General features: G+C 40.3%; 2 protein-coding genes across 2 annotated transcripts; one reads left to right on the forward strand and one right to left on the reverse strand.

Annotated features, from left to right (window-relative positions):
• Nucleotides 1-1087: 1087 nt before the first annotated feature.
• Nucleotides 1088-3942, reverse strand: LOC139660566 (E3 ubiquitin-protein ligase TRIM39-like). Its single transcript, XM_071538739.1, has one exon. It carries the CDS (start codon nt 3940-3942, stop codon nt 2404-2406), a length of 1539 nt encoding a protein of 512 aa, XP_071394840.1. The 3' UTR covers nt 1088-2403.
• Nucleotides 3943-4773: 831 nt separating this feature from the next.
• On the forward strand, nt 4774-21083 carry ndufaf7 (NADH:ubiquinone oxidoreductase complex assembly factor 7). The gene is made up of 10 exons (XM_071538740.1): nt 4774-5229; nt 7040-7200; nt 7803-7883; nt 9211-9321; nt 10199-10412; nt 11027-11085; nt 11845-11958; nt 15506-15649; nt 18268-18441; nt 19456-21083. Exons 1-10 carry the CDS (start codon nt 5154-5156, stop codon nt 19675-19677), a joined length of 1356 nt encoding a protein of 451 aa, XP_071394841.1. The 5' UTR covers nt 4774-5153; the 3' UTR covers nt 19678-21083.
• Nucleotides 21084-21492: the final 409 nt, after the last annotated feature.

The raw sequence follows: 21492 nt of genomic DNA on the forward strand, positions 1-21492 counted from the left end.
GAAGGTAGAGCAGAAGCTGCAGCAGAACAACACAAGGGGGGTGTGGAGTGGAATGAGGACAGGCTGTAAACAGAAGAACAGCAGTGCGACGGTGGGAAATGTGGACAAGGCGAATGAGTTCAACCTTTCCTTCAACAGGTTAGACTCAGAAGCCAAAGTCTGCCCTGTCCCAGTTGCAGCGCCCTCAGCTTGGCCGGTCTGGACTGTACCTTTGGCCCCATGCCTGCTGTCTTCCAAGTGGCAAACTACTCCACCCTCGCAGAATGGCGGTAATCAAAATGCATTATATTATTGTAGTCGTTAAGTGATGGTAGCCTATAAAAGCTGTGCAGTGTAATGCCAAATATCAGGCCTGTCTATCAGTGGCTTGCAGAGCCTTGCAGTCTCGTTCCCTCGCAGACTTGATGTGATGATGTTGAACACTTCACATACATACATACGACTGAAGTCCGCGAGGGCTCAGTCCACAAGTCCAGAGGGTGGACATTTGGATTTAGCATGTGTGTCTCTTCTCAGTGAGGAGAGGAAGAATGACAGACTATTTCCTGGTTTGTCTCAGGTGAAGCAGATAAGGGGAGGAGCTTTGTCACGCTTCAAAATTAAAGTGAAAGGATGAACTAAGAATGATTAACAGTCAATATCATGTGATTTGGCAAATGTTACTCAAGGCAGGGGCGGATCCAAACGGTGGCCATGATTGGCCAACCTTGGTGCCACATCAAATTCTCTTGTAGGTCATTGGCTGTTTAACTGTGACTGACACATTGAAATTGCCTGAAATCTAAGATTGTGTTGCTTTGCAGTGATAGAAACTTTGTCCTGCAGGTAATAATGTTTTTTAATAATTTGTTTCTGAGCATATTCAAACTTCTTTGCTGAATCTTGAGTATACACAATTGATTAAAAACAATTGTACATTGCACATTATTCATTTTTAACTCTCAACCTCATGTTATTTTTTTTAACCATATTTTTATTCAGGGATAGCAAAGTGCAGATATATATGACAAAAGAGATCAGGCATAACAACACTTACCCCTTTTTTTTTTTTTTTTTTACCCCCATAACCCCCCACCCTTTAGGTCCCACTGCCAATATACAATCTATCAAGATTAAAGTAGAGATTAATGAATGTGTATACACATATGTACATTCATTCAAACATAAACACATAGTTCTACATACACACAAATGTGTACACGTATGTACTTATCTACATGCATACATATTTAGTTAAATAGCAAAAAAAAATACATGAACAAATGAATAAATAAATATATGAATAAATAAATATAATAAAGTTGAAAAAGAGAAACCTGCACTAATCAGTTGATCTGGACAATGTCTCACATGGACATTATGCACCTAATGACTTTATCCTTGGACTCAACTTACACAGGAGTTTTTATTACACAGGACGTAATGCTCAGCACCACTTTAGACACTTTTAATTTTAGTCTTATAGTTTTTAATTATTAACATTAGGGTTATTATGTTGAATATTATGAATATTATGTGTCTCCCTGAATAAAGACACCCTGAGCAGCTCTTTAGCCAAACAACAGAACACAGCTTTAATGAGAACAACAGAAATGTTTTCTTTTCAAAATGTTCAAAATGTAACAATACCCTACCCGGCAATTACTACTTCATGAGTATAGCATTTGTTTTTTATGATAATGTAAAAAAACAACAACAACAACAACAACAACGATATAGACTGATAATGTAAAAACCCAAGTTAGTACATTCTCCTTATGACTTATTACATTTGAAGTCAAAATTATTATTACAACATCAGTTAAAAATGTTACACACAGGCTTTTATTACATTTTCAATTCATTTAGAGGGACAATTTTATTATTTTATTACATTTTGACAAGTTATTACATCTATTATTAATACATCTTAAGTTGTTTAATAAATTGCTAGATAATATATATATAATAAAATCAAAAGCCCCCAAGACATCTAAACACCAGTGTAGTGCATCCAACAAGAATCAGATATATATATTAAACAAATGTACATGATAAACAAAATATCTTTTACCATTAACAATTAACAATGCAAACAGTAAATAATTACTTACATTTGTCATATACACACAATCTTTAAGGCAGCGGGACCGATGGTCAGATGAGAAGGTTGTTGGAACACAGTTGTTAGACAAAGGGAACAAACTGAGTGCATCAGTCCTAATCATACACAGCTGGGCAGTGAGAGTGGGAGGGAGTAGAGGATCATGGGAAACTGAGTTCTAGGGTGACTAACTCTTTTCTACACACTGAAACAAAAGTCTTCTGACAGTACAACAGATTCCACTGCCACACTGACAGTCTGTCTCAATGTGTTTGAGCTCAGTCTTTCAGTTTATTCTGACAGAATATAGTGATGATGTATTAGAATAAAGTCTTCTGCCACTGATGAAGTCTGTAATGGCTCTCATGAGGACTTCCAGAGAGTCCGCCACCTTGCAGATCATCATCATCATCATCATCATCATCATCTTCAACATCATCATCATCACTATCATCTTCATCTCTGTGCTGGTCCACTGTTACAGAGACCTTCACTGGTAAAATCTTCAGAGGGCGTTCATCCTCAGTGTTAAAGTATGGAAACAGCCTGTCAGTGAAGGTGTGTGTGAAGGTGTGTATGTGTGTGTTAGTATCAGGATCAGAGAATGACAGTTTTCCTCTGTTCCAGTCCAGATGCAGTCTGATCCTCTGGAGCTTCTTCCTCACTGGGAGAACAAGGGGTAGAATTGATGAGGAAGATGCTCTGTATTTACCATTAAAGAACCATACTATCCAAAATCCAGACTCTATGTCTCCCTTCCTCTGGACAGACTCTGCTAACACACCCACTACCCAGTGTGTATTGTCTCCAACCTCAACATCCCAGCTGTGAGTTCCTGAGTTAAAGCCCTCAGATCCCAGAACAGAGCCGAACCAGTCAAACCTCTCTGGATTATCAGGAAGCTGCTGTTCTTCTCCATGTCTCAGACTGGTCATATCTTCAGACAGGATGAGTTCTTGATGGGCAGTGTTTGGGTCCAGAACCACAGGAGTGTAGGAGACCATCTCCTTCATCTTGTCCCAGACTGTGAAGCTCAGGTTGCCCAGGTGTTTGGCCTCGTCTATCAGAGCTCCTGAGACCAGCTGTGGATCCTCCAGCAGGGGGCGCTGGACTCTTTCCACTGTAGCCTTGTAGTTCTGCAGGAACGAGACGTCTTCAGCTCTCAGCTCCTTCTGTATGGCTCTGACTGTGTCTGAAAGAGCTGCTATCTCTCTGCTCAGACCCTCAATCTTCTCCTTCATCGTCCGACTCTTCTGCTCCTCTTCCTCCCTCAGTGCAGCGATCCTGGCCTCCTCTTCCTCTTGTAGAAACTGGTGAAGCTTCTTAAACTGCTCCTTAATCTGCCTCTCTGTGCGTTGGGCCTGGACCTTAATGTGTTCTGCTGTTTGATCACAGTTTCCTTTAACTTCATTAAAGAGCTCCAGTTTCTCCTGTAAGGGCTTCAGTGATTTCTGAAGTTCTTCCTTGTGATGCCGTGCAGCTTCATCGATGGGTCTGATTCTGTGGTTGGTGTGTGTTTCTGAATGCAGACAGACAACACACACTGGCTGCTGATGGTCCAGACAGAATAGATTGAGTTTCTCAGAGTGCAGACTGCAGAGAAGCTCAGATCCTGCTGAAGCTCTCTGATCTCTCTCCAGTAAGAAAGCCTCACACAGGTTCTTTAACACCAAGTTACAAGGTGGTTTCTTCTTTGTAGATCTTCTCTTACAAATTGGACACTCACGTAATTGTTTCTCTGTCCACCAGCTCTGCAGACAGGCTTTACAGAAGCTGTGGCTACATGACAGGACGACAGGATCTTTAAAGATGTCATGGCAGACATAACAGGAGAGATTCTCCTCTGATATGGAAGACATTTTCTCTGAGTGAAACTGAAAACTCACCAAGCAGACGGCTCAAACAGAAAGTGAGTCAGTCAGTTGTGGCACCACTTCCTCCTCTGGAAAGTACCCTGGAAGTTACTTTCACTTAGAGTCGCATTTCTCTAAATCTCCTGTTCAGTGTGTGGAGTCAGCAGCAGGTTGAAGTGGCAGTATTCCAGTATTCCCAGTATTGCCAGTATTCCCAGTATTCCCAGTATTCCCTCCTGTAGCTGTCCTCCCTCAGTGGAAGTCGTGGCTTTGGTTTAAAGGTGAATCTTATCGTCTGTCTCTCGGTGTGTGTGTGTGTGTGTCTTGTTAGTGAGGAGTAGTAGAATGACAGCCTGTTTCCTCGTTTGTCTCAGGTTAAGCAAGGGGCGGAGCTTTGTCACACTTAAAAATGAAATTGAAAGGATGAAAGAATGTATAATACCATGTGATTTTAATTGGAAAATTTGGAAGTTACAAAACAAAGGAAAACCAGATTACTCTTCGCACTGTCAATGGCTCCACAAGTTTCTGTTGCTGATGGAGAAACACAAAATCTGTAGTAGTCTGCATTGGATGTGATTTAAAAAGTAGGCTACAATAGCCTACTTCACTACTTTAGTAAAAAGTAAGTAAGATTACCGACTTTAAAAATACTCAAACATTACAAGTACACAAACAAGCTACTCAATTACAGTAACCTGACTAAATGTAATTAGTGACTTACTTCCACCCTTGTACATTGCAACGTTTGTCAAAAAAAGTGTTTTATTTTGAAAGTTTTGCCGGATGCAATGTATTTTATTGTGGCTAGCTTGACACCAGACCTTACCTTGAGTGTTCTTGATGCTGTTAGCGTTAGCATTTCGCTCTTAATTGCCGTTAAAGTCAGAAATACACGAATGAATGTATATATTTATCTGAATGTAGTGTCGAAAGCTAACAAATACTCTCCGGCTCGGTCTGCTTGTTGTCGTTAACGTTAACCTATTTGTTTGTTGTTCATTGTAATGTAGTTAGCTAATGCTAGCCGCTAGCTAACTCTGACAGCTAGCCACTAGCCGGCTAGTCCTGGCAGTGAGTTGAGCAGAAAGTTGGTCCCCTACTGAACTTAAATGAAGTTAAATTTTAATGACAGTTCTCTTGGGAAGTGATGCAGCCAAGCCAAGTGATATTAGCATTTTCGAGCGGTGCGTAGGAAATATACACAGCAGAGCAGAATGAGAGCTTTTGCTTTGAAAACACTGTATTTTATCAACAGAGCCGTTATTCACCCTGTTACTGCATTATCATCAGGTAAGAGGAGTTAAAATGTGGTTGGTAAATGCTTACTATGAAGTGTTTACTAGAGGAATTGTGTTTCAAAATTTCATAGGCTATAACTTTTCTATTTAGACCAAAATTATTTACCTGATGTGTGTCACTCAATGCCTCTGAAATTGAGAGAATTGTCCAGTCTTTAAATGTGTTTTTATTTTATGGGAATATATGCAAAATGATTTCGAAAATGTTCCATATCTTAAAAAGTATGAAAAATAAAAACACAAAAAATACTTAGGAGGTTTGGAAAAAAGTCTGGAAACTCACCATCACTCTGGTAATATTATCAGCCTATGTAGTCTATGCCAGTGTTTCTCAACGTGGGGTCCGGGGACCACCAGAGGTCGTCGAGGGGGTTCCAGGGGGTCCCCAGGCAAATTGATGAATTGTTAAACTTCACCATTATTTAATTTACAAGAAGTTAATGCAATTAGAAAATGTAGAAGAATGACTGTTGTGTCACAGTTTCTCTGTTTCTCTCTACCTACAATACAGATAGTCATGGAATTCTGGACAAAATCATATCTAGCAGTAAAAATATTCGCATATTTGGGTCCGAGACACAAAATCTCATCAAATGGGGGTCCGAGGCCCAAATGTGGACTAAATGAGGGTCCTTGATATGAAAAAGGTTGAGAATCACTGGTCTATACTATATAGACATATTAAATAATGAGTGATAAGTCTGCATCATCTAAAGTTAAGGTCTTGAAAAGTATGCAATTTTAAAATGTAAAATGTGTGGGAGCCTTGGACTTTAGTTACATACTTTGTACATAATAAGCCCTTCTGCAGACTTGTTCATGTGAATACAGTGCACATTTTCACATGATTCACACATTGTTTACATTTTATTTCATTGCATTGATGTTTTATGAATCTTCCACTGCTTTATGGCTTATTTTTTAAATTGCTACTTTATTGCTTATAGTCTACTTGTCTTCTCCCTATTGCTTTTGCACAACCTCATTTCCCCACAGGAATTAAACATAAAGTGTCATATCGTATCTTATCCTTTACAAAGTCCATCAGATTATTTTAATGCTGTTCTATCAACCATTTTGTGAGAGAAGGTGTAACTTTTTTCAAATGGTGGATTTCTAATTTTTTAACCTATAAACATGGCCATTGGTCTTGATTTCTCACCCCAAAAAAACATATTTATTTGGGTGATGCAAGGTTTTCATGTGACACTGGTGGTTATGCTAGTCACTTTTAACTCTTCTTAAATGCTGGGAGTAAATACTGTTTTCCAGAGTCACAATCTGAATATCTTGAGACTCGACTTGATGCATGAAGAGAAGACTTGACTTGGGTTCTGGTGACTTGGGCCTTGACTTGTACTCTGATGACCTGAAAAGGTTTCTAAAGTCTTGACTTGAGATCTTGTGTTTGTGTAAATGACTTAGATTGAAAGTGATGAGATTTGTTCCAGCAGACGACTGAATTTAAATTCTGTTTTCTGAATTTGTATGGAATGATTGAATTTATTGAAGTTGAAACTGATTATAGAAATCAAACTCATGATGCTCTTACCAAATTTTTATCCTATTAAAACCATATTGCATTGAAAAGTCCTAGATATTTAGTTTTCTTTAAGATATTAAATTGATACTGGACTCTTGATTTGTTCTGACTTGACTTGCTGTTCTACATTTAGACTTGAGACTTGACATTAATGAGTTGGACTTGACTTGGACTTGATTTGGTAATCTACATTTAGACTTGGGACTTGACTTAAGCTGACTTGGTCACACCTCTGGTCTTTTCATATCTGTCTTCCCAGTGAGATGGAGAGCAGCACAGTCCAGGTTTTCCTGCAGCTCTTCACCAGAGGAGGAAAAGCCCCGAGCCTCCATGCTGCGACATCTCACCTCCAAAATAAAAGCCACAGGTCCCATTCCTGTAGCAGAGTACATGAGAGAGGTGCTCACCAACCCTGTGACGGTAAGTACCACTCACCTACATCTGGTACAGGCCTGGATGCAGTTGAATAGTTGCTTTAGAGGTTAGTTTCTTTGCTTTTATAAGTCATATTAACTGGCATTAAAAAGGTCTCCAAAAGTTTGAAAAAGTCTTGAAATACAGGATCTAAATTTACGGTCTTCAAAAGTATTAAAATGTCTTAAATCCAGTTATTAGAGGTCTTATTGATTCTCCATGTAATGTCAGGTTTCTTCAATGAATCCAGAATCCAGAGTTCGTAGATCAATCTGCTTCACTAAACACGGTTGGACTTCATGACCCTTAACGATTCATTTCCAGTTGTCATTTTTCTTATTCTGCCTGTTTATAGTTTCATTAGCTGTGCTCAGTCAGAAACGGACTGTTTCTTGAAAGCTTTGCTTCTTTATTTTGGTTTTTAAATTGGTGTTAAACGCAATTCCAGGTAGCACAACTCTTAAATTTGGCTTTGTGAATCCTGCAGATGTCCTGTAAAAACTCTTAGATGTAACGTGATAAAAGTTGCAGACACTCTGCTGTTAGCTGAGTTCATCAAAGTTTGTGTCATTATGTTATATATTTTGTGTTTGTGTTTTGTCTCTCAGGGTTATTATGTGAGGAACAACATGCTGGGACCGGAGGGAGATTTCATCACGTCACCAGAAATCAGTCAGATCTTTGGAGAGGTGAGGTGACGAAAACTGGAATTCCACCTTGAAGGAAAACTCCCTCTGATCCACTTCTACTGTTAGATCTCATCAGTCTGTGATTCAATACGATATCACAGACTGTCTACTACCACTGTCAGCTCTGTTTTACTTCTGGAAGCAGAGACACTGCAAAACAAGCTTGGCACATTTCAGCTAGGGCTGGGCGATAATTCAGTGTTATCCTTTATGGTCTTTCAGTGGAATGATATGATGATTTGGGATTCTGTGACACACAATTCTGCTGTCTGAACTGATGATAACATGCAAATTGTATTTAAAAACGGACTAAATGATGTATGAAACATTTTAAGGAATATTAATCTGTGTATCATTTGTTCTTTTCATATTCAATTGAGAATCCAAAATCGGAAAATTACAAAACAATTAGTTATTTCGTTATTCGTTTATGAATCTGATTCCAAAAAACAAACAACGGTTTGTTTTTTGTACTTTCAATTTTATGCTCAGATCAAAAATAGGAAATGAAAAAACAGGCCACGGGCCGAACTTGATTTTGATATTTAATCTGTCCGATTTGTGCTTCGTGTTTCGTGTGTTGCACTTGATAAGCTCGCAGCAAATTCACCAACAGCTAAGTGTGAAAATAACGTACATCTGCAATTTTACAGAATAAATATGATGTATTTTTAGACAAAACTACAATACCTGGAAGATCCTGCTGATTTTTTCGGTTGTCATGTCGTCTTCCTTGACAGTTTAAGCGTTTAGCTCCTCTGAACAAGATGAAACTCTCCATGATTGATCGTCAAGGCTAGAAAAACTGAATCAAGCTAACGAAACGATAACTTCACACAAATCGAACAAATTAAATATCAAAATCAAGTTTGGCCTGTGGCCCGTTTTTTCATTTCCTATTTTTGACTTGAGCATAAAATCAAAAGTACGAAAAACAAACCGTTATTTGTTTTTTGGTATCAGATTCATAAACGAATAATTAAATAACAAATCATTTTTTCATTTTCCAATTTTGGATTCTCAACTGAATATGAAAAGAACAAATGACACACGGATTAATATTATTTGAAAATGGCAGTTTTGTTTGACATCACACCTAACATTACCATTCGGTTTTATGGGATGAACATTAATTTGATTATTTAACACGTGATTTCATTGATATCGATATCAAAAAAAATCCCTGTGATTATTGTGATACTGATTTCAATCATATCGCTCAGCCCTAATTTCAGCTCTCTATGCAGAGACGTTGTGGCGGCCTGCAGACCGTCTTCTTTCTGTTTGTTGTCGTTTGTTTCGATCTGTATGTGTCTCCTGTCTGCAGCTGGTCGGGGTCTGGTGTGTTAGTGAGTGGATGGGAGCAGGACGTCCCAGTCGGCTGCAGCTGGTGGAGTTCGGACCTGGAAAAGGCTCCCTGGCCAGCGACGTCCTCAGAGTGCGTACCGCCGGAAAAAACACAACAGGCTTTCCCACCGGTTCTGGAAAATCACTGGAATAATCATGGAACAGTCTATTCCAGACGGGGAGAGTCAGGGAATTTCATAAATTCTCTGGGGAAGTCAGGGAATTTCAGGGGAATTTTACAATAAGGCAGAATGTGTTTTGCAACTTCTTTCACACATTCGTTGCATCAGATGGTTTTCAGCCCAACTGGAGTGGAAACCAGACTGAAAAACAACTTGAACAAAAAAACTAGGAAGGAAGAACAGTTTTTGGGAGATGGAACCGCCTGGTCCCAGTTATGGAAAATAATGGAAAAGTCAAGGAATTTTACATCAGGACCACAGTGGGATCCTGGATTTAGCAATGAGGGAAATTCTGCAATAGTGCAATAAGTTAATATAACAAATAACAGTATAAGGTCTGGAGAAATTAAGTTCTGTATTTACCAGGTTCATCCTGTTCAGCTTGTGGAGTGATATTTCTGTCAATTTAATCGATCACCAGTAGAGGGAGCTATTAGAGAGAGAGAGAGGGAGAGAGAGAGAGAGAGATGAATGTGTGTACACGTTACTAAACCTAATTAGAATAAAAATTTGCACTTTGCACCATTAAAGTTCCATCTTATCTTATTGTAACTCATAAAAGCAAAGCAAGAAAAGTAAAACGTTAAAGGAGGTCAAAACCAATTAATAAAAAATCATTACTTAAAAGCAAATGTGTAAAAGTGAGTTTTAAGAAGTGTCTCAAAAGACGATGAATGTTTCGCAGCCTAAGTAAGGCCTTTAATGACGTGTGTGTGTGTGTGTGTGTGTGTGTGTGTGTTCGTGTGTGTGTGTGTGTGTGCGTGTGTGTGTGTGTGGTTTCTCCAGGTGTTCAGCCAGCTGCGGGCTGCCCTGGGCGGGGCGTCGGTGTCGCTCCACCTGGTCGAGGTGAGTCCAGCGCTGAGCCGGATCCAGGCGGAGCGTCTGACCGGAAACCAGAACCAGGAGGCGGACAGCGAGGACGAACCGGTTTACCGGCGCGGCGAAACCAGCGGCGGCCTGCCGGTCAGCTGGTACCGCCGCATAGACGACGTCCCCACAGGTACACAGCCGCCGTCCCGCCATGACAGCTCCGGAGAGACGAAGCTGCTGGTAGTTCTTATTTTCTGCTGATATTCATTATTTTTGAATTTGACCATTTAGACCGATCATGGGACACTAAAACTCTCCACTGAAATCCAGGATACTGCTACTACTAGGAATACTACTACTACTATGAATACTACTAATACTACTAATACTAATGTTGCTGCTGCTGCTACTACTACTACTACTACTACCACCATCATTGCCGCTACTACTGCTACTTATACTACTACTACCTCTACTACTGCTGCTACTACTACTACTAATAATACTAATGCTACTACTATTGCTTCTACTACTGCTACTTCTACTGCTGCTGCCACTACTACTACTACTACTATTGCTGTTACTACTGCGACTACTACTGCTACTTCTGCTACTGCTAATACTACTACTATTGCTGCTGCTACTGCTGCTGCTACTACACATTAGAATTAGAATTAGATTAGTTTATGGCTGCCTAATACATAAAAGAAAGTAAAAGTTGTATTCCCAACTTTGAAATTTTACCAATGTTCCAATTGTACTATTGGCTAATTATCTGATAGTTTGTTTTTCTCCGCCTCCCAGGATTCAGCATCTATCTGGCTCACGAGTTCTTCGACGCTCTGCCGATCCACAAATTCCAGGTACGTTTTGACAACAAGATTATGGAAATGTTTTGACAAATATGATACAAGGAAGGAATAGTTTCAGCCAAGCGGTCTGATCGATCAGAGGCCGTGGTTACACCTGGCATTTCAGAGTGATGTTGGAGATTTGAATCTAAACATGTGGCTTTTTTGAAATCACATCGATATAAGTGATCACACTTGAAAATGTCTGTTCTGTTTATTTTTTTGTTGTGTTTCTTTTCATTGCTTGTACACTACTGCTGCAAACATTCTATCATTATACTTTAAAATATCACCCCTAACAAAAATACTAAAACTGGAACTGAAACTAAATAAAAACACAATTAAAACTAAACATTTGTGAAAAATATAAACTAAAACTACCAAAGCCACACTGAAAACTAGCTAAAACTAAACTGAAATTGAAATAAAAGTTGAAAACTATATAAAAGTAAAATGTAATGGAAAATCCAAATCTATAACTCTGGCTCTGTGCTGTATGCGGGTGGTGAAAAGCATCCTGGGAACTCAGACTGGGACGGAGTGAAGACTCAGCGATCCTTCGGTGACACCTAGAGGCGGTGATGCACAACTGCACCACATTTTTGACCGTTTTCCAGCACCGTTCTGTGACTTAACTATTATTTTGCAGTGCAGCAGAGGTTCATTGATTTGTCTGTGGAAATCTGGAGGGACTGATCATGTCTGTGCTGTTTCCTGCTGGTCTGAGGCTGTGTCGGTTTGTGTTGGTTTGTGTCGGTTCGGTCCGGGCAGAGAACGGAGAAGGGCTGGAGGGAAGTGGTGGTGGATATCGACCCAGAGAAGCCGGACCAGCTGAGGTTCGTCCTGCTGCCGTCTCCCACGCTGGCCTCCTCCACGCTCATACAGGTCAGAAACCTACAGATCCTGCCAGGTGACGCTGGGGAAAAAAACATTTTTAAAGGATAAGGCTGGTGTTTTTTAATGCATTTCTTACTGTCAACAAATCCTATGAAAATAACAAAATCAGCAATGATTTGGTTTTGCCACCAAGTCTCGTCCATGTAGCCGGTGCCCAATGCAGCCATGTCCCAGCAGCCATAGAACTCCATTGTATTAAAAAACGATTAAAAACCCGTCACAGAGCCATGCTGCTGCTCTGCAGCATATTTCATCATCACGATGCACCGGGCCGGACCACTTTTTCCTCAAACAACTTAATAAGCCGACCGTAAAGATGTTTTCCATCTCAGGAAAGTAGTTCCGTAGCACGGAAAATAGTCCCTGGCGTAATGAAGAATTTGTTCCCATTTGAATTTGATTTGGTAATAACTACAACAGCCTGACTTTTCATGGTAACAGTTAGCAATTTTTAAAATGTAAACTATGTCTTTGTGAGCTGAATTTCAAGGTTTTTAGCTTACAGTTGGAGCCAATGACTTCCGGGTTGAAGGCTAAAAACGGTACGTGGGAAGTCAGAAAGTAACGGGAGTAGAGCAAACGCATTGTTGATGTTGTTATTTTCATAGGGTTTGTTGATGGTAAGCAATACATTAAAAAACACCAGCCTTATCCTTTAATGCATGGCCACGATTGAGTAAAGTGTGTGCACAAATGACTAAAGCCTGGTCATGGTTTAGGTAAAGCCTGGTCACGGTTAGATAAAGTCTGGTCTAGAGGTCTTCACTGGTCCAAAATGACGGACCCGAACCCTAAAGGACCTGAGAAATTCGTTCCAAGATCCGATTGGACCCGATAATTTGTAAAAAATATATATACCGACCCGTTTTTGCCCGAGATATTACAGACCCGACCCGGTGCATGTCCAAGAGAAGAGAGACCCAATTTTATGGACCCGACAAACCCGGTAATTAAAATTGCTGCTAAAAATGCCGTTCTACTGCTAAAAACTTTTATCATGTTGGATACAACATATGGTGCCTAATAAAAGGAGATCAAAATAACAGAAAGACTTGCCAAGTTGTGTCGTTCTACAGTTTGTCCTGTAGATGACAGTGAGACTCCATAATGGAATCTAGCAGCTACGTAGCTACAATAGGCTAAGTGACAAGGAAATTACATTGCATGTTAAATGGATGATTAAAACAATAGTTGCAGTACATTGTTTCTATTGGTCAGTTTTGCGTTCCTGTGGTGATAAATTGGTCTATAATATCACGTATGGCTCTTCAAATGAGGAGGACCGAACTCCTGGCGTCACGTGATCAGCGCTCATCACAGGTCTTCTCGGATCCACTCGGATATTACACATAATGATAAACAGACCCGGGACCTGCGGTAATTGAATGGGACCCGACCCGGACCCGATTGACCATAATAAAACATGGACCTGAACCCGTACGGGTCCTGGGTCGGGTCTCGGATCCTAGGGTCTGGTCGTGGTTTAGGTAAAGCCTGGCTTCGGTTTAAAACAATAAAAAGGATTTTGAGAGTAACATCGCTACCATTCTCTGATGGTAGAGATGGAGGTTGAGATATTGCAATTCATTCATTTAGTTTTTTACCCTGGACTGAAATAACCACAAAATATTGGAGTCGCTTATCATCAGACAGAGAACCAGACTGAGCAAGAGACACTTGATTCCCCTCTTGAAAAATCATGGGCTCATTCACTGTATAAAGTATGCAAATCACTGAATTCATAACTAATCAGCTCCAAGGTGTTGGGTGATAATATGTCTTCTGTCACCTGTTGTGTTGAACATGTGCTCTACTAAAACCTTCAGGCTAAAACTAAATCATACACACACTTTATGGCCACATAGTAAAAAACAGTTTTTCCGATGTCACCTGTCAGGCTCCATAGAAACTAAAGATATTAACCATTTTATGCCCGTTTTTTAAAAGGATGTAGGGCTGCAAAATTATCTGTTTAGAACTGTATATCAGCATTTTGATTTTCACAATTAATAATTGTAGATTTGTGACATTCTGTTGAGTGGTGAGAAGTTAGTCAAGCTGTCAAAATGTTGATTTAAGATGTGAAAAGTGCAATAAATATTCTTGTTTCACAAATCATCAAGACTAATAATTGTGATTTATAACCATGAGCACAGTATCTACCAAAATAGTTGGGGTTATCATTTTAGCTGTAACCACACCGCCTTAAAAGGATGAAAAACATTGCATTGCATTGCCAGATCTAGTGTTGGATCATTTTAACTTTTTAAGGATTTTCTGCTTTGCTAGACAGTGTGCAGTGGAGAGAGAGAAGATGGTATATGATTAAGGTTGTAAGTCAGACTCAAATTCACAACATACTAAGTACAATCAGGGTTATGACTAAAATGATAGGTTTGATTGATATTGTGATCGGATTATTAGTCTCTGACTTGAGTTTGAGGAAAATTATTGAACTTCTGGCATCTTATATCAAACATTTTGACTATTTTCGGCAACAGCAGGCAAATCTAAATTAAATGAAATGTTTCAGTATTGCTGATTAAAGTACTGAATGATGGATTTAAGTTCATGTTTTTTCCCGTCAAAATGGATATACAGCGTTGTGGAAATGAACTCCTCTAATATACTCTAGAAAGATGTTTTATAGCCGCTCTCCCTCATCTCTGAACGTCTGCGCCCCATCTGGCTTTTATTGCCCACGTTTATATACCGTCTATACATTACCCGCCTGTTTGATTTGGCCTCTCCGGCTGCGTTCAGACACTTTGAACGTCCTGCCAAGCGCCTGACATCATCAGCTAGTGTGGCTGAAGCTCCCAGCTTTTTAAATCCTGTTTAACGGCCGGAGCTGCTGTCCGCAGAGCCGCCGTCGGAAGCGAACCACGAAACTGTAAAAAGTGAGTTTCTCAGGAGTTAGGAAAATAATGATTATTCTCTCACGGAGGCTGGCTATTATTTTTGAATTCGTACAATGGGGTTTTGAGCTGGTTTCAAGCAGCAGTGATGTGGTAACGAAAAAGGAGCGTAAACTGTGACTGTCAGGCAAGGGAAGCAGAAGGCAAAGTGCTGTATGTCACTCAAATTCTCTGAAAATATACTAGATGATTCAGTCTATTCTAAAGGAAAAAATCCACCTATAATACTTGGAAAACTGTTAACAAAACGGCTATTGGTGATGTACTTTTCATTCCTGGCTCTATTCAGTAGTTTGTTATGTTTTTCTTCTTGGTGGATAACCGGCCAATCGTAGACGAGGTGACGTCACCTCCAGATGTTTCCAGCAGCTCCAGTGGAGTTTGATATGAGAAAATGTTTCAGGATGTAAAACCTCAGCGGTAAACGTCAGGTTTTGGTGTCAGTCCCTCAGAATCAAAGAGCGAGGGCTTCTTTCTAGAGCCGCCATTTTGCACCGAGAGACGTTCAACAATCACACAGGGAGAGATCCATCGGGGAAGAGGAGAGAGACCAATTTCTCCACCCACAACCTCTGTGTGTGTGTATGTGTGTGTGTGTGGGTGTGTGTGTCCCTCAGGCAGATGAAAAGCGCGTTCACGTGGAGGTGTGTCCAGAGGGAGGGGTCATCGTCCAGCAGCTGGCCAATCGGATCGCGGAGGACGGCGGCGCGGCGTTGATCGCCGACTACGGCCACGATGGAACCAAGACGGACACATTCAGAGTATGAAACGAGGGCTAGACTGATATCTGGGGCTGATGTCGGGCTTTTATTAAAAAAAAATTAAAATCAGCCAGTCAGTGTGTGTTTTGAAGTGATTTAGCAGATTACTTCATGTCCAGAACAGTATCACACATGTAAACAGAACTTAAACAGTTTGAAAATATGACTGGTTTCATTTTAAAATGGGATATACACTATTTGAAAAATACAAACACATGAAAGTAAAACTGATTATTGAGTATGATTGAACTTTTGGAACCCTTTACTTATAAAAGAAAATACTTATAAAAAATATACACTATTTCAAAAATACTCTGATCTTTGAGTATTTTTGAACTTCTGGAGGTAAGAGAATGATAATCTGATTTTAAATATTAAGCAACAAACATCAGGTAGCTCCTTTTTATTTTTTTCAAAATGGATGCACAGTATTTTGGAATGAAACCGTTCATATGTGAAACACATGTTTACCTCACATAAGAACAGCTAGAGTCCATTTTGAGTATGTATCCTATACCACACTCCCTGTGTGTGTGTGTGTGTGTGTGTGTGTGTGTGTGTGTGTGTGTGTGTGTGTGTGTGTGTGGGGTAAAGTGGTTAGCAGCAGCAGTATAGTTGAAGGAAACAGATGTAGGAAGCAGGCGAAGCGTCGTTTGGCCTCTGCTGCCGGGGGGGCGGGGGGGCGGGGGGGCGGGGGGGAAACGGTCCGACCAGCCAGCGCTCCTCTTCCTCCGCTCCGCCTCCACATGAAGACGAATTCCACTAAACATTTTCTTGAAATTTCCTAAGATTTTTTTTTCAGTGATTGTTATCCATTCTGAATTGCCTGAGATGCTTGCAAGTAAATTTTATGGACAGTCATTTTCCCACAACTGTATTTCCAAAGTTATATGATATGTTTAGACTTTTTTTGGCAGAATTCTACATGCTAAATATAAGTATGTGGATATGAAATGTCCATAAAATCGTAGTGATCTGATGGTGCTTTAACCACACAGTAAATTTAATTATTCCAAAAGGCCCGCTGAAGGATTGCTCAGTCCAGGGAACTAAAGCTAATAGCAATGGAGGGAAAAATGGTTCAGAACAGCAGCTTGATCCCTTCAATATTATCTAAGCAAGTGAAAACAATATAAAAGTGACTGGGGCTTTATCATAAGAAATAAATTGTGATAAATTTTATTATTTTATTTTTCAGGTAAGTTAGCCTATTCTACAGGTAACCAACTTGCAACATTTGAAGCCTTATTCTGCCTTACAAAACCGTAGAGCAGTAAGTTGGGAAGTCCTGACACTTTTGTGACCAAATTTAATTAGTTTTCTTTCCATTTCTTACATCATATAAAAAAAAATGAAAATTATCTTCCCCATCCCCCACAACCAGAGAAGTCTCATATTTCAAAGCCGACATCACAGGGGAATAGATAGAATATATAAGTGAATAAAAATTGTATGACCAAGATTTACCAACCATGTCAGTTTGACAAAAAAAGTTGTGACACAACTTCAAAATTCATCTCCTTTCCTGACAAATGTGACATTGAAAGCAGAGGGTGAATATTTTATGGGTTTTTTTATAGTATTTAATGGTATAACTTTTGTTGATATGAAATCTAAGTCTTGACCTTTGGCTTTAATAACATAGAAAAAGTAGATATTGCAGTTTTCCTTTGTAGGGCTTTATTCTGTTCTAAACATCTAGTTGGCTGGTAAAACAGTGAAAGTGGCTGGTGAATTGTGGGATGTTGAACGGATCAAGTTGGTGTCCTGAACCTTTTTTTTCCCCCATTGCTATTAGTCCTTAAAAAAATTATTTCAAACATCTCATGCAACACAACTTGATGATGTCATGTCACTGCATTTTCTTTGATTTTCGTTGTGAACTCGTACCTTCTGTTAAAGAATGGGGGAAAAAAAATCTTGGGGAATTTTTAGGAAATTGCAGAATAACAACAGAAAAGGAATTTTCATTGGTGTTCCCCCTCAGTAACAAGCGATGGGTCTGACTGATGTTTGTATTGAAAGTGGGCAGGGGGGTGATCAAATGGGATAATATATAGATGCCGATAGCATCTTTAAATTTAATGATGTTTAAATGCCAAAAAATTCCATATATTCAGCGTTTCCTCTAGGATTTTCTCTGAAACAGCATGCAGGCCATCATGGGACACTAAAACTCTCCACTGAAACCCAGACTAATGAAATTCTTTTAGAGTCAGCAGCTCTTTAAGCCAGGCTGACCCACCACACCTATTTTATGGTAGAGGAACTCTGGGATACAATGCTGCCTTTACATGAAGAATTAATTTACAAAAAACATTATTGAATAATAAATGGACAAATAACAATGATCAAAGAAAATCCAAGAAATTCCAGTTTTCTGTAGCTGTGGTCAGGGAGGAACCTCCATCATATCAGAGGTGGACGACACTGACTGGATGATATCTGATATTTAATAAAATGCCAGTATCGGCCCCATATATCGGTCTACCCCTAACTCTGGCAGTGTTAATGCCAATCTCCACCCACTTAGCCACATACAGAACCGCATCATCAGCGAAACTGATGACCCAGAACCATCTATCCTCTCTGCTCCCCCCCCCTCCCTCCTTCCTCAGGGGTTCAAAGGTCACCAGCTCCACGACGTCCTGGCCTCCCCGGGCTCGGCCGACCTGACCGCCGACGTGGACTTCAGCTACCTGCGGAGGATGGCCGGAGGGGGCGTGGCCTGTCTGGGTCCCGTCAGCCAGAGCAACTTCCTGAAGAACATGGGCATCGACACTCGGCTGCAGGTGAACGGAGCCGACGGGCTTTTGACGAACGAGCGCTTTGGTAGCTTGGATAGGCAGGATCACGGCTAAACCGATGAATCTGATTACTTTACAAGATATCGTGATCACGATTATTAATCACAATTAGTGGTGAGTGAGTCCAGTTGTCCCCCAACTGGAAGGCCAGCTTTTGAGGCCATACAGTGTGAAAAAACTCAGATTTGTTTACGTTATGTGCATGTATCTCTGTATTTTTATTTTTGTAATGCATGTTGATATTGCCACTGTCCGGTATATCCAAAATGTTGGCTTTTCAGGAACTAAGAAAGGCTTCTTTTTAGCTTGGCAATCATGTATTTTGGAGTTTTTCATGTTTTTTCACTCGTATATGTTAGGGATAATGATTGTTTTATTACAAGCCAAAGTAATCTACATGCTTCCTCCAAAAATAGTGCAGCAGAACTCTAACCATAGAAACATCTGTTGCTAACATCCATGCTACACTGTAGCAGCACTGTAACCATAGTTACAGTCACTGTTTCTCTGCACTGTGTTTCTCTGCAGTAAACAAAGAGTAACGTCTTTTTGCCACAAGTTGTCACCATTTAATTTGATTAGAAATCAACAAAATAAACTGGACTTCTTGACTTTGGAGTGATATGATTGGCAAACGCTCAGCTAACTTGTTTCGCTAAACATTATCCCTTACTTAATATGTTCCAGTATTGTTGGCTGCCATATATTAAACATCCCCTATTTGCTCTGTTCTTATTTATATCCCATTTTTCTTGGCTCTGTCCTTCATCTGCTGCTGCAACAACCTGTTTCCACACAGGGATCATTAAAGTCTCATCTAATCTAATCAAGTGTCCCAGTCAGAGAAATAATAATAATAAACTTAATTTAGCACTTCGCAAAAGTGTTGCTAAGTGCTTCACGGACAACTGAGTAAAAAGTCAATGAGTGGCGCTGGCCACAGAGAACAATAACAGAAACCTTTAGATCCCCAGCAGATTGACTCTCTGTATTCCTCAGGTTCTGCTGAGGAACTGCAGGGACCCGTCCACCAGGCAGCAGCTGATCCGGGGCTTCGACCTGCTGACCAACCCGAGGAAGATGGGAGAGCGCTTCCAGTTCTTCAGCCTGCTCCACCACAGCCGGCTGGCCAAACCCAAGACACCGCAGGGATTAAAGATGGAGAAGAAGAGCCCAGCGCCGCTGCCTGTGGCTGGATTCACCGAGCTCAGCTTCTCGTGATCGGATCAGAGACACGCCGGGCTTCCTGAAAGGCCGGCAGGACTTTGGAAAACCCCTTTGGAAAAGTTTCCTCAGCAGTTCATGAAAGTCTGGAAAATGAATCTGATAATTTCTAGAGATCTTAAAAGTTTGTGAATTGCACACAAAAAGTATGGGACAAACATTAACTCGTCGTACATGACTCGTTTTTAACACACTGTCATTTGAAATACTGTGATGCTTGTTGTTATGCAGGATAATGTTCAGCTGTAGAGCGATATGGCAGTTGGAGTTGACAGTCATATTACCCAGATATTTAGGAGTTTACATCATACTGAACGCTGGCAAAAATTTTGAACTCCAGTGAAGAAAGTAGAGCTGCAACTTTGAGTTTTGGAGGCTCCATGTAGCAGCTACAGGTAACTGTTAGAAAACTGTTTGAACTCAGTAAAGCGGTCTGTGCTGCTTTATACCAAAGGAAACCAAAGGGACGAGAGAGGAGAAGATCTAACGTTGGTGAGTCACTTCTGGATTTTCCCTCTTCAGTTTGGATCGGTCTCTTCCAGAAGATTTCCCACCAGTGAGCAAAGTGACAGCAGAATTTAGTAATTTGGACAAACGGGGAGAATCTACAGCATTTCAGTTAGTGGGGATGGGACACTCATTTTATGTATTTTTACATAAAAAAAAGAAATATCTCCTAGTGCAGCTTTAAAGTCACAGGGAAATGGCATTGATGTTTTGCTTCCGTAATTCTGTGAATGTATTTCTGGTTGAAACGGGATGTTTGGGCGGGACATGACGGAGGGAAAAGTGTTCAAATATCTTTTTTGGTTGTTCAAAAATCTGTGATGGTATTATTGTTTCGATTTTATATGTACACCTACTGATGCACCGTGAAGTAACCACTGAAAATACTCTCCAGGGAAGTAAAAGTAATAGATTTTTTGATATAAAAATACAAGACAATAAAGATTTTGGCATTTGAAATTGTTTGGCATTTTTTGGAGATATTTTGACCAACAGTTTGGACTCATTGTTGCTGACAGCTTACTGACAGCTGACTGGAGACAATACTGTCTGTGGGTCCAAGAGCTACAGGGATGGAAACGACTTATATATAGGTCCAAAATTGCCAAACTTATCCTGTGAAATGTACTGAATTTTAAAACTGGAGAGTGTTTTAGAACCCCTGGGCTTAAGATTCAGTGCATCCTGACATGACAGTGAGTGTCGGGTAAAAGCGGTGACTCCACTTCAGGTCATGGTTCAGAGGTGAAGCCTGAGGCAGCAGGATCCTTTTTCTCCCTCGTAAACCGTTGCTCGGCCTCGTGGTCTCAGGAACATCTTGAAGCAATTTGGTGAGCTCAGAGTTGTGCGGCAGCCATTCACAACGCGCTCGGCTTTCCTCCGGTAGCAATTAAAAGATTCGGTTACAAGAGGTGGGGGGGGATGGGGAGGGGGGGGGATATCCCTGCCAAAACAACCAGCCGCCTTCCAGAGGAGCGCCGGTGTGAGGCGATCGTGTTCGAGATCGATAATTAAATGATCGTTCCCAAACATCTTTGTGTGGATCATTATTCCTCTTTGGTTTCTTTGCTGAACACGTTCATTCAACGGAGTCTGACTCTTAAATCTGGAAGGAATTACAGGATTTTATTAATTCCTTGAACTGTTAAAGATATTTAACAGGTTTCTCGCCTTGAAACTGCAACCAGAGTCTGAAGGGTTGGGATCTGCCTTTTAAATCTGTATCTTGAGATAACACAAATTAAACATTTCACTGTTTAGGTCGGTTTTAATTAGATATGCCAAAACTGAAAATTGCCAATCCAG

Source organism: Centroberyx affinis, unplaced genomic scaffold (assembly GCF_046629955.1).
Source record: "Centroberyx affinis isolate AG114_WGS23_722 - 3 ecotype Tasmania unplaced genomic scaffold, CSIRO-AGI_Caff_v1 ptg003342l_1, whole genome shotgun sequence".
Lineage (NCBI taxonomy): Eukaryota > Metazoa > Chordata > Actinopteri > Beryciformes > Berycidae > Centroberyx > Centroberyx affinis.